Source organism: Lonchura striata, chromosome 5, assembly GCF_050655825.1.
Source record: "Lonchura striata isolate lonStrDom1 chromosome 5, ASM5065582v1, whole genome shotgun sequence".
NCBI classification, from domain to species: domain Eukaryota; kingdom Metazoa; phylum Chordata; class Aves; order Passeriformes; family Estrildidae; genus Lonchura; species Lonchura striata.
The window spans coordinates 19,200,103-19,217,885 of NC_140707.1; the positions used below are offsets into that span (position 1 = coordinate 19,200,103).

The 17,783-nt window shown below is 38.7% G+C and overlaps 1 protein-coding gene across 17 annotated transcripts in view; it reads left to right on the top strand.

Moving 5' to 3' along the window:
- Positions 1-16,386, top strand: part of PPFIA1 (PPFI scaffold protein A1) — a 59,758-nt gene extending 43,372 nt beyond the window's left edge. For 6 of the 17 annotated variants that reach the window (XM_085581234.1, XM_021555880.4, XM_021555883.4 and 3 more), the window contains 11 exons: positions 4,562-4,643; positions 4,764-4,964; positions 5,728-5,790; positions 6,332-6,358; positions 7,729-7,904; positions 7,998-8,095; positions 9,024-9,199; positions 9,707-9,775; positions 11,237-11,402; positions 12,648-12,718; positions 13,980-16,386. In XM_085581234.1, coding sequence (XP_085437360.1) covers positions 4,562-4,643; positions 4,764-4,964; positions 5,728-5,790; positions 6,332-6,358; positions 7,729-7,904; positions 7,998-8,095; positions 9,024-9,199; positions 9,707-9,775; positions 11,237-11,402; positions 12,648-12,706 — 1,117 coding nt within the window. In that variant the 3' untranslated portion in view covers positions 12,707-12,718; positions 13,980-16,386. The remainder of the gene's footprint in view (positions 1-4,561; positions 4,644-4,763; positions 4,965-5,727; positions 5,791-6,331; positions 6,359-7,728; positions 7,905-7,997; positions 8,096-9,023; positions 9,200-9,706; positions 9,776-11,236; positions 11,403-12,647; positions 12,719-13,979) is intronic. The other 11 variants (XM_021555885.4, XM_085581239.1, XM_021555886.4 and 8 more) reach the window with 5 other exon arrangements.
- The last annotated feature ends 1,397 nt before the right edge of the window (positions 16,387-17,783 follow it).

Consider the following 17,783-nt stretch of genomic DNA (forward strand, 5'->3'; position numbering starts at 1 on the left):
GCCACAAGTTTCATTCTCAAGTGAAACAATCCATACTGTCTTGCTTTAAGAAATGCAAGAAGTGCAGTTGCACATAAATCATGGCTTTTCTTGTAAACATTCTGCTTTTCAAAAATGTGCTGGTGTTATTTAAAGTATAATTTATGGCTGCATGTTGCAGTTTGCTTAAAAGGCAGCTGTCTCTATTAAACAAATGAAAACTTTTCATTTGGAATTGCCTTTCCTAGCTCTTCCAAAGCCCCTCTCCATCTCTTCCACAGCCCATTTAGGTACTGGAGGGGGCTTTAAGGTCTCCCTGGAGCCTTCTGTTCTCTACCACTCAATGAAATAAAAACAATCTAGATCTATCATTTTAAAAAATCCAAGTAAGATGCTGTCATGCTAGTGTTCAGAATCTGAGGGGTGTTCTGAATATGGGAAGCAATATTATCATAAGGGGTCAAAGATCCCTTGCTGCCTTCTTGAGATGTTCCTTATCAAGAAGAAAAAGTGGTAGAGCTGCTCTGAGTTGCTTTTCACTCTGATATTGGAGGAGGGTGGGTTAAAACAAATTCTGACTGACTGCTTACAAAACCTTGTATTCAGCAAAAAGAATTCCAGCTACCTGAATGCTTGGAACAACGACAGCTCATTCTATTTATAGCTGTCTCTAATCCCTATTTGCTCATTTATCTTTCTGATTTCTGCCTGCATGTGCACAAACAGGCTGAAGGCAGCATTCAGTGTCTGCTAACAAAAACCTATTTATAGTTACAGAATTAAATTACAGTACACATTATTTGTCTGGTATTGTATGCCTTTGAGTTCAGTTTAATCCTAGTTTTATATTTGTCTTTCATAATTTCATTTTCCTTTTGTTTACCATTTGGTGTGGTAGTGCAAAATCAGGGTAAGTTTGTATTTTTTTAGGATTATTGTGCAAGTATGATAAAACTCATTTGGATTTTTTCCAATATATTAAAACCTCTATCCTTTCTTCAAAAAAGTCTGATCATGTGAGGAATTACTAGATTTAGAAGAATATATTATGAAAATGTGTTGCTGAAATAAATCCATTGTCGCTTAATTCAGTGTGGAAGCTAGTTTGGTGTCTTGTCTTAATTTGCATGGTGTGAGCTTTTATAGTGGGAATATTAAACCCTCTTAGATTAATTTTGTAATCTGGGATTTGAAAGTTGTTTAGCAATAGTAGGTATTTGTGTTTCCAAGGTAGATGTATTTCTGTAAAAATGTTGTTTGGTGTTTACTAAACCTAAGTGGTTTATAGTGATGTGTTCATCTCCTGTGTGAGTTGTGGTCGTGACAGTGTTTGCCACAACTGTGTTTGTGCTTTTCTGGCTACAGCACCATCAACTTAGTACTGTATTCATCAAAAAGGAAGGCAAACCTAAATTTAAGATAACTGTTGCACACAAAACACTACATCCCCAAACTCAGTGTAGAATAATGATACTTACTTTCCTCTGATGCTCTGCCTATTTCCATCTCATGTTTTACAGCTGTTGCTTCTCAGTTTTTACACCCTGAAGCTCTGTCACTTCCATCAGTATCTCTCTCTTCCCCACACTGCAGTGTTTACTGTTTTCTGAACTTCTTCCAAATCAATCCTCTTAATTTCCATCCAAGAAATCTGGGATACAGCATTCCCCTCTGTCTACGAGCTCTGCATGTATCCATTCCCATGCTGTCCTAGTCCAGTGACCAAGTGATCCAGTCTGCTTTATTTTCCCCTGGGGTGAGCGTGTCCTCTCCTGCCAAGAGCCCTTCTGAGCACAGATACTTCACACAGTCCCTGGAGGGTCCTGTGCACTCTCTGCTGCATCAGGCACCACCTGCAGCTTTGACATAATTTCTCACTCCCTGTGACCACAGCTTTTGTCCTCCACAGCTGCTGTGAGATGACTCTGGAATGTGTCTACCAACAAACCTCCCCCACCTTGCAGCAGCATGTTTGAGCTCCTGTTCCAAGGGAAGCTCAGCCAGGCTTTCTGTTAAGTCTCCAGGCATCTCTCCCTTGGTTTCGTCACCTGGGAGTTATTCCAGTAGCCAGCTACTCTATTGGCACCCTTTCATCCTTCACAGGGCCGGGTTTGTACCAGCTGTTAACGCTGCTGACACCACTGTAATATTTTTTCCCTCACAAAATTTTTGGTTTTGCACCTATTTCCTAAGTGGTATATTGGCTGGGCTGTGAGACTCAGTTGGCCTGGCAGTTGTGCTCTCAGGGATCTGATCACATTTTACTGGAATGCAGTGAGTGTCTTGATGGAGTTTGAAGGGAATAGTGGGAAAAGAGAAGTTCTCTGCTATAGGAAAAAAACATAAATGCATAATTTGCAGATGAAACAGCAGCTGCTTCTGAATTCTTCCTATGAGATGTTTTGTGCTTGGCTACATCTTGAGCTTTGGGGTTAAGGATTACCTGTGCAAGCAAGTTTTTTATCTCTTACTGCATATGAACAAATTCTGCAATTAATTTTCCGCTTCATGGTTGCTCTCCTCTTCGGATCCATTGAATAATTTCTGCATAAATTCATCTCATAAACATTTTTTTCTTTGTTTATATTTTATGTGTTTTCCTCCATCACACAATTATTTTCTTCCTACATTACCACCGTGAATTTCAAGTTGGTATCATAAATTCTCCTTACATTTTATGCTGTATTCCTTGTATTCTACTCCAAAGCATTCACTGTTTCATGGTTACCATGAAGTATACAATGAGACTTAGAGAACAACCAGAAATGACAGACATTCTCTGAACTCCACACAGTACAACCACCAAAAAGGCATAGACACCAATTTAGAAGCTAAAGTACTTAGAAAAAACTTTGTGTTCCTTTCTGGCAAATACAGTATTAAGCACTTTATTCTGTTCTTACCAGACAGTGTTTTGTGTGATCTTATTTATTTTTCTAATTTTTAAATCTTTAAACAAAAAAGAGAAGCAGAACTAAGTGTGTTTGGGGCTAATTAATTGTGGAATGAATGTAGAGTGTTCCAGAGTAGCAGGGAAATAGCTTTATTCCAAATTCAAAAATATATGTGGCTTTTTGAAATGTACCAATATATCTAAGCTTTTACACTCTGTATTGGTAGTGAAATTCAGCTGCTGACTCTGAACACTGTTCCACCTTTATGGATGGATCCCAAAATGGTACCTAGAATGATTATTTGTAACCAGTTGTCTGGCAGTGCCTACCTTCCTCCCCCTTTTCCATTCCTGGGAAACGCATTTAATTAGCACAAATTACTGGGAGGTTCCTCCAGAGCAATAGGAATTTATTGGTGTGCGGGTGGAGAAGTGCTATCTCTTGATAAAGCAGTTGTTTCATTTATTGTTTCATTATTGCTTTTTAATATTTAGTTACCTACCAATATAACATGAGGATCCCAGATATGTATAAAAGAGCTGAATGCTGTATTTGCATTTTGTAGGAGTAGCAAAACAGCTCCTTGTCTGTCAGTAATCACTTTTCAAGGTGCCTTGTGTATTTTAATACCTGTAACTACTAAAACTGTTATCATCTTAGATCTATCCAGTGAGACAGTTCAAAAGGCAAGGAGATTTTATTTGATTGAAATAGTGAGAAAATGGTAAATACGTAATGTAGGGTCTTGACTCTGTAGTATTGCAGCATATCTTAATTCTACACTTGCAGGCATGAATAAAGAACAGTAAAATCAGTCTAATTAGGTGCAGTCGTTTTTTCAGATTTTCAAAGGAGAATGAGTGGAGATTTAACCATATATAACTGGCTTTCAAAGGCAGAGTAAAAATGCTTTTTTTAGACTTTCTCCATGTTTTCAGCCAGACATGTCCAAGCAGCATTGCATGCTTATACCCACAGTGCTAGTTTTTGTCCTTTGGTTTATTAAACACTTTTTGGCAGTTATTTCTAGGGACCTTGTGAGTTTCCATTGTCTCTGGGAGCTGAATTGTCAGTATGAAACTTCAGGCGCATCTGTTTCAGCACAGCAAAGGAAATGGTGTCATCAGGGGAGATGAAAGCTGAGTTTCAGTACACAGCCTGTCAGGACAGAATTGCCAAACACAACTCTGATTGTGTGAAGCTGTGCCAGACATTGACAAGCTGATGTTCAGCAGTGAAATGGTCACTGTCCCAGTGTCCAGTCCTGACAGCATGATGGACAGGCGTGTCTGATGTGCTCATGTGTTGCCACAGGTTTCAAATCTGCATATGCTGAGGAGAAATGACTGCTTTGGTTCAGCTTTGCTGGGCAGAAAACTGAGCAGCTGAGAATCTGATTGCCAAACAATCCTGACATCTTCACATTGGGTTGGGAGTGTCAGTTGTAGCTTCAGAAACTGGGTTCTGAAAGGCAAGGTCCACATCTCTGCTGCTCTCATATTTCCTGCCCAGTTCAGCTTTCATCCCTACATAGTCCCTGTATATGTGCTGTACCTGCCTTAGGAGGTGTGTCATATAAGTCTGGCTGGGAAAGGAATAAGTTAATTATTGGAAGGAAGATAGTGAAGTGAGTGCAGTGCTGGAATTGTCACATCCATTATGACCAATGACTGTTTCTATAATTGTAGACACGAGTTGCTGGAGGAAGCCAGAAGACAAGGTTTGCCTTTTGCACAGTGGGATGGGCCCACTGTGGTGGTGTGGCTGGAGGTGAGTGGTGCTCCCAAAATGAATAAAAAGCCCCCTAAACGTACAGACTTGTAAAGACTGTGTGAGCTTGGAGGCAGGGATGTTTTCCATATCCTGTTGACTTCCTTCTCTGTGTTCCAGCTGTGGGTGGGGATGCCAGCCTGGTACGTGGCTGCCTGCCGAGCCAATGTGAAAAGCGGTGCTATCATGTCAGCCCTGTCTGACACGGAAATCCAGCGGGAAATTGGCATCAGCAATCCCCTGCACAGGCTCAAGCTCCGCCTGGCCATCCAGGAAATCATGTCCCTGACCAGCCCCTCTGCCCCTCCCACCTCAAGGACGGTAAGGAAATTTACTTGTGCAGCAATAAACACCTAGAATTTCCCCACATTTGACTGTAAACATAGAGCTGAACTTAATCTATTAAGAATTTCTGGAAAGGAACACATTATTTAAATGTAGGCTGTTCCGTCCTTTCATGGAATAACTGCAATTTTCTTTCTCGTGGGATAGAGAAGTTTATTTCAGTCTAAGTATGTAATCCAAAGTATTTAGAGTATGTGTTACTGGCCTCATCTTTTGGCCTCCAGAGAATTTAAAATACAGATGAAGTCTACAAGTGTGTACGGAAATTGGTAGAATAGTTGGAGGCTCTTCTAGTGCAGTTGTAAAGTCATTAACTCCAAATAATTCAGAACTCATGATCTAGGAGGCACCTGTCTCTCTCTAGTAAATGTAGGCACTTAGTGGGAATTTTCTCTTATGAGTCTGTCTACCCTGCAGTCTAAACTTATTCCTGGGGTTATGTGCTAGACTACAAATGTATTTTTCGGATTAGATCAGAGCTGAGTGTTCACCCATTAATTAAATCCTGTCAGCTGTTTCTGCTGCTCAGTTCTGTTAATACCTGTAAGGCAGTTGATCCCTGTGAGTAGGCTTTTATTGCATGCCATGACTGTCAGTAGCTGTACCTGACTTAGAGACCATTGCTTTGCCCATGCCTGCTCCTTACATATACCGATTGCTTATCTGTTCTGCAACCTCTCCTCTTTGTTACTGCTTTCCTTTCACTGGATGGGATTGATTCCCTGTGGGCTCATGTTAGACCACGGGAAATGTCTGGGTAACACATGAAGAGATGGAAAATCTTACAGCCACACAACAAACGGTTAGTTTACAGTGTTGCCACTTCTCTTCCTTAGAGTGCTTTTCCCACTTCTTGAACATTTGAATCAAGTACCTTTTTGGTTTTTCTTTTTTTTTTTTTCTTTTTTTTTTTGTTTCCTTCAAATTAATGCACTAAAATTCTGGATCATTGCTTCTTCTAACTATTAACTTTGCAATCTGCATCTTGATAGCTTTTTTCCCAGGAGGGAGGAAGAAAAAAAAAAATCAATGTTGATAAGATTGTAAACAAAACTCTAATCTGTAAAATGGAGCTCTGACTTGATTGACAAATAGACAAATTGAATTATTGGTGCAGAAATTTCTTCTCTCCAGAAAACTTAATCAGTAGATGGGGTTAGCAACTTCTCATGCAAAAATAAGTGCCTTGTGTAGTTTTTTACATTGCATGATGCTTGGTTTATCTAGATTTTTTTGGTATGCAGTAGATTTAGAGTCTTGCAGTGCACCATTAACTTTGATCTCCTTACTAAATTTAACCACTAATATGTGTGTGTTCTTTTGCTTTCCTAACCACCTAACAGGAAGATGAGGAGGGAAGCTGGGCTCAGGTTGGAAACTTTTATCTCATATTACAGACTGTATGTAAACTGTCACAATCATTAGAGCATGAAAGAATCTGTTTTTCCTTTAGGTCAGCATCTTTTAATGATTCTGGGTGTGACCTGAGGATTGGGAGAGGGGGAAACAGCAGCCTTATCTCTCTACAATGCATACTTGGGAAATACATGTGATTTAAATATTTTAATGTTTTGGTGGGGGATAGTTCTCTGAGGAAGCCAGAATTCCAAGAGGAATATCTGCTCTGTGTAAAAAGTCCCTGTCCAATCCAGCCACCATTCCAGGTGTGCCACAAGATACCCTGGGCCTGGATGGTTAAGTAGATTTCGATGCACTAATCCTGTAATCCCCCTTGACTGATTGTTTTGCCTTAAAGTGGTGGCAAATCCTAATTGTATTCTCAGGCATTGATGTAGCTGAGTATTTATACAGGGATAGAAACAAAACTTGGGATTTACCCATGATCCATATCTTTGGACAGTGTGGGCTCTTCTTTCTTAGTTGCCCTCCAGCTTAAAGCTGGTTTAAATCCCATTAACTACATCTCAGCTACTCATTTGTTGATTGTCAGTGATAACAAGTCCAGAGAAAGGAGCTCTTTCACTCTTCCACCTTCTGATGGCTTGGAGAGGTGCATTTCCTTGTGGCCTTGCTCCTTTCCTTTAGGGGAGAAATAAAGCTTTTGCCTTTTAAGAGAAAAATCTGAATTATTATGCTTTAAAAAAGGAACTTCTGGGTTTTGTTGCCCAAGGAGTGATTAGATGTATGATTACAAACCCTTATCTTTATAGGTTTTTTTCTCTAAAACAATGCCTGGTGATTTACAGATCAAAACTGTCATGAGAAAAGTCTCTTTTAAGATAAGAACTAGCATTTAGAATGGCTTGTTCTTCAGTAGCAGGGTTTTATCAGTTTCTGAAAACAGTTAACTGTATCTAAAAAGTCCTGGAGTTATTTTTCTGATATTTTTTCATTATAAAGTCACATGAAAAATAAGATCTCCCCCCCAGTTTTCAAGAGAGAAGGTATTTACATCTCAACACAATGAAATTCTATGGCTTTTGCTATCCAACCATGTAGATTAGTCTTTCTGCAAAATTTTATTAGCTCTTGAATATTTTGACAGGCTATTTCTTGATATAAATAGAGGCAGTTTTACTTGCTGATGTGACTGCCTGAATTTGCTTTTCTCCATTAGGGTGACTTCTTTGGAAAACACACACGTAGTATTCAGTATTCTGATGTGCTTATCTTTACAAGCTAAGAATCAAATAAGCCATTTCTTTAAACTACACTAGAACAGCTTTTCTTTTCTCATTTCAATAAGCTTGTCCCTTATTTTTTTTTTTTTTCAAAACAGACATTAGCCTATGGTGACATGAACCACGAGTGGATTGGCAACGAGTGGCTGCCGAGCCTGGGGCTCCCTCAGTACCGCAGCTACTTCATGGAATGTCTGGTGGATGCTCGGATGCTGGATCACTTAACTAAAAAAGACCTGCGTGGGCAGCTGAAAATGGTGGACAGCTTTCACAGGTAAGGAGGCTGAAGCTGGAGATCTCACCCACAATTAAGTGTTTCCATTATCTCTAAATATTTTTTCTGATTTTTCTTCTCTGGTCCAAACAGGAACAGTTTTCAGTGTGGAATTATGTGCCTCCGAAGACTGAATTATGATCGAAAAGAACTGGAAAGAAAAAGAGAAGAAAGCCAGGATGAAATTAAGGGTTAGTGCATTGTCTTCATCTCAGTCTGATTCTGCCATGTTTTCACTGATCAGCCTCAAATATTCATTAACAAAGAAAAGGCTTTAGAGGATGGAACCATTTATAAAATATCAAGTGTTAAATGCACAAGGCATGTCTGGATGTTGGCCCTGAACGCTGAATGATAAAACACATCATTAAATCATTCACTTGCGGTACAAATGTGAGCATTTTTGAAATTCATACTGCTCTGTAGTTTGAAACTAAATGTTTTAGGAGAATGAGAGTTAAGAACATGTTGGGAGAGGGGGTGTCCTTATTTTCTTCTTTTCCCTCTGTTTTCACATAAATTGACATCTGCATAATTTTATTGTTGCTTGTGGCTGGTAACTTTTATTCCCCAGCAGTTGATGAAAATATATCCAAGTGACTCTAGGCATTTATATTTTCCAGCTTTGTGATCATTCTTGTACAAGACAGCAGGAGTAAGAGAAAGTAGGGTGGGAATTCATGGTTCTCCATGATTTCCCGTAGTAATTTTGTTCCCTGCCTAATATCAGAAGTATTTTCTGATATCTGAGTCTAAAAACTTGCTTAGAAGGTTCTGTGCCTGCTCTGTCCCTTTCCTTTTAAAGCATTGGTACCTTTTGGTGGTTAAATTGCTAATTGTGCCTGAGATCATTCCCAGGAGTCACAAGTAACTGGCAGCAACCAAGCCAGGGTTGTGGCTGGTGGGTTGTTTTTCACCTCCCAAATGGAATGGGTGCATCTCTTGCATCTAGAGAATTGCTCCTTGAAGTATGTAAGTTATCGTGTGAAATGTCTTCCAGCAGACTTCTAATATGTTTACTTCCCACATCACTCCAATCATCCAGTTCATGACTGTGAATGATTTGGGTCAGAGAAGTGGTGTTGTAATGAGTCTGGCACTGTGTTTTTGCCTCCCTAGATGTCCTGGTGTGGAGCAACGAGAGGATGATCCGCTGGGTGGTGTCCATCGGCCTTAAGGAATATGCAAGTAACCTGCTCGAGAGTGGCGTTCACGGCGCACTTGTGGCCTTAGATGAATCCTTTGATTACAATGCATTAGCTCTCCTGCTGCAAATCCCCACTCAAAACACACAGGTAACCAAGGATGAGGCACTTTAGGCCTCCTAGGAAGGTTAAAAATGGATGCAAAGTTGTCCATTGTCACAGAAGACAAAAACTTAAAATCATGCTTTCTAATGGTTTTCTAGTAATTAGTAACAATTCTCATTGGCAAATTTGCTTTAGAAAAAAATTGTGTGTTTTCCTCACGGCCCATCTTCACAACAGTAGTGTGAAACCCATAATTTTTGTTGTTTGCTAGTTTTGACTCTGAAATAATTAAGTTTGCAGCAGAGTCATGAACTTTCAGATCACAACTAGAGGAGAGCTGTAAGCTGTAAAGTTTTCCTTAATTTTTTAATAAGTTACAAACTAAAATTTTAACTTTTCAAGTACTAACCTTTCAAGTATGAAGTATGTTTATTAATCTAATAAGAAAGTACTAAACAGTTTGGGTCCTATTAAGTTTTTTAAATCATTATTGGTTACTAATTACTAATCTTTTGGAATTAATTTCCATTTCTTTCATGCTACAAACTTCAGGCTCGTGCTGTTCTGGAGAGGGAATTCAATAACCTCCTTGCTATGGGCACTGACAGAAGACTTGATGAAGTAAGTTACTTGAGTTGTTGACCCATTTTATGGTCCTGGAAACTATCAGAATTGCTCAGTGAAAGAATTTAGCCTGAATCTCTTCAAGCTTTTGACAGAATAGTGACAGAAACTTTAACTTGAAACTCCTTGTCTCTGAGGGTTTCTAAATACAGCAGAGTTTGTGTATTTTGGTAAGATGGCTTTGAATATGAAAGTATTGGGAAGATTTGCAAGTTTGGTTTTCTAGTTCATGTGGTTAATGTCAGCAGCACTTTGGGCTGAATCCTCTTTATCTAAAATATTGGAAAATTAGTGACCAGCATTGCAATGAACAAGCTGTGATAGAGAAAGGGACTTTATCCTAAAGATCAGTATTTCAAAGAGCTTTGAGTGGTTTTTAAGAAATCTCATGTTAATTTTGATTCATACTGGTGCAGAACACCACCAGATGTGTTTACACATCAAAGTAAGTTCTGTTGGGCAGCCTGAGATCTTATTATACAAACTGCACTGAAATGAGTGTGAAACTTCCTAAGTGTGAGGCTGTTCTGTGCACCCACAGCATGGAGGAGAGTGTTCCATCTTTAACCTTGTAGTTTGAATCTGTCCATCAGTGGACAGATTCAAGGTGGTGTTAATTCCCCAGGAGAGACTTAATTAACTCCATGCTGCCTCTTCTTTGGTGCTGATGGGATTTGATGTGGTAGCACATGTAGGCAAAAGTGTTCCAGATTAAGGCTGAAGTGACAAAACCCTTCTGTGGTTAACCAGCTCAGGAAATCAGTCTCAGAAACATTGGTGGTGGGATGAGGAAGAGGACAGGGGAAGTGGAAGCTCCTGACAGCTCTGTTCCCACGTGCATCTGTACCAAGGTTTTAACAACCCATCAGAAAGCATTGATGGTTTTCTAAATTATTTTCCTTGGAGATTTCAAACTGCAAAAGGAGCTTTAAGGGAACAGGTGTTTGCTCTGTTCTAGTGGCACAGGGCAGTTTGATCATGAAGATCTGTTCAAATAATGTAGACACTTATCTCCTAATTGTACAAGGGAATAAATCTGAGGTAAAACCGCATTCAAAGGATTGAACTGGTTCTAAATGGGAAGCTGGCAAATGGAGCTGCCCAGTGGGTATATTTGCATTGACACAATACTTTCTCTACCAAAGATGTTTTTGGAAATGGAACTTAAACTGTATTTAATAAGTGTAGCATTATATTTCTAAGGTGGAATTGTTGCTTGAAAGATGCAGGTATATTAATGGGGGAAGGAAAATGCACTTGGGTAATTAAATTACATTTACTCAAGTGCTTAAGGAAAACCCTGCTTGGCAGTGCAGTATTTAATACACTTACTTTTTATTTCCTCACAATTAGCTTCTTCAGTGGTGATACATTTACTTAAGTTTGTCAGTAATCCTTTTAATGTCAGTAACAATCCCACACTTCTTGCACTGCTAATGTTGTTTGTCAATATGACAGGATGATGATAAGAGCTTTAGGAGAGCACCTTCGTGGAGAAAGAAGTTTAGACCAAAGGACATAAGAGGTTTAGCTACTGGATCAGCAGAGACTCTTCCTGCAAATTTCAGAGTTACAGCCTCAATGTCTTCACCCTCTATGCAGCCAAAGAAGATGCAGATTGATGGTATTGATTTTGTATAATTTTAAGCATGATGTACTTTTTTCTGCCTGAGATTCCAGGGGAATTAAATCAAAATGACCTTTTTGTTGCATAAAAGCATCTGCGTTGTGCATGGTTGTATTTATAACACTGTGTTTAACCATGGGGTGCTTTGTCATTTCAGGAAACTGTACTATAGGTGGAGTTTCTTTTTACATCACTGGAGTAACTAAATGAGAATCATAGCTAGAAACAAATGTAATGTAGGAAAGTAAAATGACAGCTTAGTAGGAGTTTTTTAATCACATGATGCATAATTTCTGATTAGCAGCAATTAGACCAATATGAACCCCACTTCTGAAATGCAATAAAATGCATTTAAAAATGATGTGAGTAAGCCCCCCTCAGATAATTTTGAGATGAGTAAAACTTCAGTAACAGGTGCATTACCCTCCCTGCAGTGGTCACTTCAGTTTTGACCATACTTGAAATCACTGTTTTATTCATTGCCTTGTACTTAATGATCTTTGGGTATATGTGTGCACACACAGATATGATTTTAAAAAACCCAAACCGACAAAAGCAGACCCCAAAAATCCCACCTGGAAATGGAAGTTGGTGACCTGTCACATGAGGGATCTTGTCTGCTTAAAAACTGTATCTGTAGCAACATAAGAATAAACTTTGACTTGAATTTAGTTTACAAAAAACACATAGAAACAAATATGAAATGTTTTTTATTGGAACAGACAGGGTGATAACACAATCTGTTGGAGTTGCCTCAGGTTCTGGAAACTCTTATTTCTTCATAAAGCTCAAAAAACCAATTTTTGCGTCTGATGCTACTCTCAGTAAGCTCTTCTAAATTTTAGATACTGTCAGTAGCACAAAATATTTACCACCACTCATATGGAAAATTCTGTAAATGAAAGTAAGTTAAGTCTTTACCATGTAAAACCACTTTGTTTTTGAAATATGAGACATTTACCAACTACATAAAGTAGTAAATAACATAGAAAATCCCTTTTGCCAATTTCTCTGTGCTAGCTGGCAAGCTTTTTTTTTTAGAGTTCTTTTTGTTACTCCTGGAACGAGAAGTGGTTTAATATACAAACTGTAAAATACATTCTGCTTTTCTAACTTGTAACCTTAGAGTTGGGTGAGTACCAAAGCTGTAATCACCATTGCTGTGGAGGGGTTTTTTTCTGTTGTTTTGAAAGCTAACATGCATGCTGTGTTCTGCATGTCTTCCCATGCTTCTTGGAATAGGCAGTGTATCAGGAACACAAAGATTGGATTCTGCTACAGTAAGGACCTACTCCTGTTAAAGCCTTCTCCTGGTGAGTAAAGCTGATAGGAATAACACTGAAGCAGCTATTTATGAAGTAAACATCAGGGATTTTCCTATAGTGGTTTTACACACTTAGAAAATAGTCCAGGTTTTCAGGGTAGGTCATTATACTGGAAATCCCGAGTTCATTTCCTGCAGTAAGACTGAGTGTTGAAATACTGGGTTCTGTCAGCACTGTGTTCCTGTGAGGTTTTTAAAACAGCTTCAAAAAGGACCTGTGCTAAACAGCACTGTAGAAAGCATTGAAATCAAAGGCTGGATGAAGCACAGCTAGTGGAAGGGGTTGGGAGGGGAAGAGAATAAATTAGGGATGAAAAGAAAATAATCCAGTGTGTGACACTGCAGCTCAGATTGTTGATCTCTTTTAAGTCTTTTCTTGGTCAAAGTTGTCCCACTAAAGCATGCTTAAGTACTGAATTGTTAAAGGGATAATTGCAGTTTCCCAGTTCCTGCACACTGCATGCCATTGTGATTGCTTGGGCTGGCTGCTTGGATTTAGCTACCTGCAGCCTCAATTTGGGGAGCAGTGCTGCTGATAAAAAGCAGCTTGATGTGTTGTAACACAAAATCCATGTATTCTGGCTTGTGAAAGAGCTGTAGTCCTGTGTTTCTCCAGGATCTGGAATGTTTCTGCAGCAGCCTCTGCTGTATTTTCTCATGATTTTAAAAAATCAACTCAGTGGATCTTTCCCCCTCACTGATATCTTTGATGGACTGTAAATTGCCTGTCTTCTCTGCTTGCAGCTTCTTTCTTCTTACTGGTAGCATCCCTTCCAACTCATATATTTGCTTCCTCAAATTCAGAACCTTTTTGCATGTATGAGTTGAGTTCTTATCTGTGGAATGCTGAGAGAGGAAACTCCTGCACGTAGCAGCTCAGACCACATGAGCTCATGTCAGTTCACAATCTCAGGGGCTCTCTTTAAAGTATTTTTAGTTGCAAGAAACTTAAGTTTTAAGTCTCTCCCCCAGATTCTCCCTAGATCAGGATTTTCTGTAGTCAGATGACATGGGATGGAAATCCTCAAGGCAGAAACTTTTGTCCTCATTGCTTTATTTGCATTGCAGCTGGAGATTGCAGGAGGCTATAAAATTATATCCAACATGACATGGCAGTTATTCAGTGCATCACTGCTGCACTGCTGAGCTGTTTGTGACAATCTTGGAATGCAATGGTGGTTAAAACATGCTAATTGAATCTTCTGTGTTTTTTTCTTTTTGTGTGTTGTTTTTGTTTGTTGTTTTTACAGTTTACCCACACTATTTCTACCGGTGATATGCAGCATTTTGAACATTTGGAACCCTTAACCTGTTAATAAATACTTGTTAAATGGACACTTTGAGATATTTTATTACAGAGTTTTTAATTAGCAAATGAATTCATGAGTACTATAGAGAAAATATTTTAGAATCTAAATGTTTCTTATATTTATGTGACTTGTCATTTATATAGTTACTTACTTTTTCTGTTTCTATTCGGTCTACAAATCAAATCATTGCTGGTTTATTTAATTCTAATTTTAGTCTTTCCAACTGAATGTACTGTAATGCTTGTATGTATATGTCCCTATGAGCAATATAGGGTTTTTGTAAATTATGCAGTAACTGTAATTATCATTGTTTTTTAATAATGAAACTGAAGGTGAAAAGGATTTTAATACATTTGTAAAAGTATCATGACACCAAGCAGTATATATTTTGTCTTTTGGAGCTCTTAGCTTAGATCTGAAAACAAGTCCAGCTTTTTTTCAGGTGAGCCTTTGTTGACGTAGGACGAACGGTACACGAGTGTTGTTCTTCTCAGAGCTGTACCTTTCCACACAGAGGATGTGTCAAGTAGTGGCAATTTGTCTTTAAATAAAGTAGAACTGGTTTGAAAAGCTGGGAGGAACTCCTAACCCTGCAGGACGCGTTGTAGGAGTGATTGCCTCAGTCCTAATACCCTTCTGCTGTGTTTGTGTAGCGACTCTTCGCAGTGACTGAAAACAAGCCATAAACCGAGGACTGGTTTTACTTTTGCTTTTCCTTCCCTGAGGAGGATTGACTTCATAATGATTCCTGGTCGTGAGCCACAGGCCACAGAGAGGTTTTTTTTTTTGTCCTAGACCTTTTTGCTTGAAAACACTTGGTGGAAAGATGCTGGTAGAACCAGTTTTAATGGACCAATCCTAAAGCACTGCAGCCTCCTGTCAAATGAGTACTGCAAGATGAAGGTACAATGGGCTGAAAACTAAAGCAGTGCATCTTCTAATAAAGGCCTTACTTTTCTTATGTAAGTCACCCTATGTGTTTTGTAAACTTGTTCTAAAGACTTGTCTGGACTTTAATTTGGATGGTTGTAGGCATTTTGGATTGTATGAGTAGAAAATGTATCTGACACTTGTAAATGGCATATTAAAAAGCCAGCAAGAATCTCTTCAGATGGTGCATTATTTATTATGCAACAATATATATAGCATGTCTTTTTTCTTTTGTTTTCCACATTTAATTTGCTTGTAAAACTGAAATTCATTGTTACTGTTCTGTTTTTCTATTAATCTTTTGTGTATTTTCAGATTATGTAACAATATGTACAGTCTACTTTTGAACTATTTTTATCACAGTATTATTTATTGCTTTCAATAAAGTACTGATGCATTTTCCACTGCCAATAAAACACTATGGAAAAGCTAAGATCTAATTGTATGCAGGCAGACACTTTTGCAGTGTGTGGATATTGTCAATAAAGCATCTTAATGACTGTTTGCTGCCCTGTAGATCTGGTTTCAAATGATGACCTTTCTCCAGTAGCAAAAATATTCTGTTAGATGTGACATTTACTTTGGAATTGTTCAAGTTCACATGCATTAATATCAGTTTTCTGGAAAAAAAAATGCTTTATTGCCTACTTCTGCTCATCATTAGAGCTATGATTTGCTTTTTAAAATAATAAACCAGACCTGACACACAACTTCAGTGTATTCTGGTCCACATGGTGAAGATGGAAATGCTGTTCTAGACAGCAGCAACACTTGCTTTGGTAATAAAATGAAATCATGGCCATAGTGATATGTGGGGAGAAACATAGGAGTTGAGGGAACCAGTACAAAATAGGGTCACATAGGGCTGTTCATGTCAATTCTGATGTATTTGTAAACCACTTCATTGAGTTGCAGATTAATGAAAGGAGTAGTGAAGCCTATTTCATCATGTCCTCCAGATCAACAGCAGGATGTGAAATGCCTGGAGAAACACTGCCATGGAGGCTCTAAACTTTGTTCAGTGATGCATCTCTGTTTGTCTGGCTTGTCTGTACGAGTTGCTGTCTGTTCATTTGCAGTCTCTTTTATATTCTTAGAGAATCTATCTTTCTAGAAAAAAAACCTAAAATGGAACTGCAGAAGGAAATCCTAGCTCACTGCTCAGCTAAACTTTTCTGTTTAGAGAAATCTTGCCTAGGCGTTGCTGGTCACTGATGTGAGTGATAGTAGGTGTTCAAAGTCATGTATTGTTGCTTCTCAAAAGTGAAACCAATGCGGGATAGACTTGTAAAATGTGAACAGAAAATGCATTTATTATTTCAAGGCTGTAAAACCTTAACTGTTATGAAACAATGGAACTGATGTGAGAGGTAGAATAAATGAGTGAAATGGTGAAAGCTTTCACAAACTGGCAAAACTGTGTGTGCTGACTTCCTTCTGAGTTACACAGCAGAATTGTGCTGGAGAGATCCAGAAAAACGTGTCTTGCTCAATTTTACAAACTCCCACACACCCTGTTGAAAGAAAACGGTGCACGTGGAAAAGGCACCTGGGTCTGTTACAGTGATCTTTAGATAATGCTTGATTAAATACAATGTTTTGTAAATTGCCAAATGTCTTTAAAGGCTTCAGTTGGAAAGAGGGCTGTAAAAATTAAACTATGCATCCTGTCTGCATGCTTCAGAGTTATCTGAGTGAACTTTAAACTTGCAATTTTTGCATGTTTAAAGGACAGGGACTCTCAAAACAGATGTTTTAACTCTGTCTTTTAAACTGCTATAGCAGTGTCTTGTCTTGTGGACAGTAGTGATTTATTATGCAAAGATTTGAAGAACAGGTAAATTAGTTCAAAGCAGAATTTTTGGAGCTTGGTTGAGACGGAGGAGCAGCAAAATTAATTCTCAAGTAAATAACAATTGACACTATGTTTGGGAGTGGTACTTTTAAAAGAAACTAAAGAGTCACTTTGCCTTTGAAAGGAAATTTTTTCACTTCCCACTATCAGGGTTGCAGCTTTGGTGCACAAGGTATTGTACATTTTGTTAATTTCATTGTTTGTTAATGGTAAGGCCTTGGGAGGGAAAGGGAAATTGTAGTTAACTGAGGTGTCATTACCTTTTGGTTTTGTAGATGTTGGAATAGATGGGTGAAAAGTGATAGAGAAATGTGGTTGTTGCTTCTACCTGTAGTTGAAGGGAGAGGTGAAGACTCCAAAAAGACGCAGAAGAGACAGAAGTAATGCCTAAAGGACTGAGGTTCTCTGCACGCGTGTTCTTCAGCAGACAATGTTTTTAGAATAAATTCAGTCCTTTTCAAATATGCTGTATTCATTTTACGGGGTAAATTGCACTGCATGTAATCCAGGAAGAAGTAACTGACCTATTTATGACATGAACTGGCTACATTTGGAATTACGTTGTTCTTGTGTTCACCTCGATTTTTTATCATCTTGCCCTCTATTACAGCTTGAATTTGTGTGTTTATCGGTAATTTTTTTTTTTTTCACTAGAAATATCCTTACTTGGGGTCTTTCCCTCCTTTAGAAGACGCAAACAAACCTGTACCTCATTCCACAGTGTTTTAAACCCCCCAGTTTCCATTTTGGCATCCGTTTCATTTGGATCGGATCCCAGCCACGGGGGAACCATTTGCCCATTGATAAAAAGCGATGGCAACCCCTGGGGACGGAGTAGATGCGATTTCCAAAACACGACGGTGCAAAAGTGAGCATTAGAAGACGAAGACGGATGCTCACAACTGCACCAGCAACTCCCCTGTGGCCATTTTACAACTACTGAGGCTGCATTTTTTGAG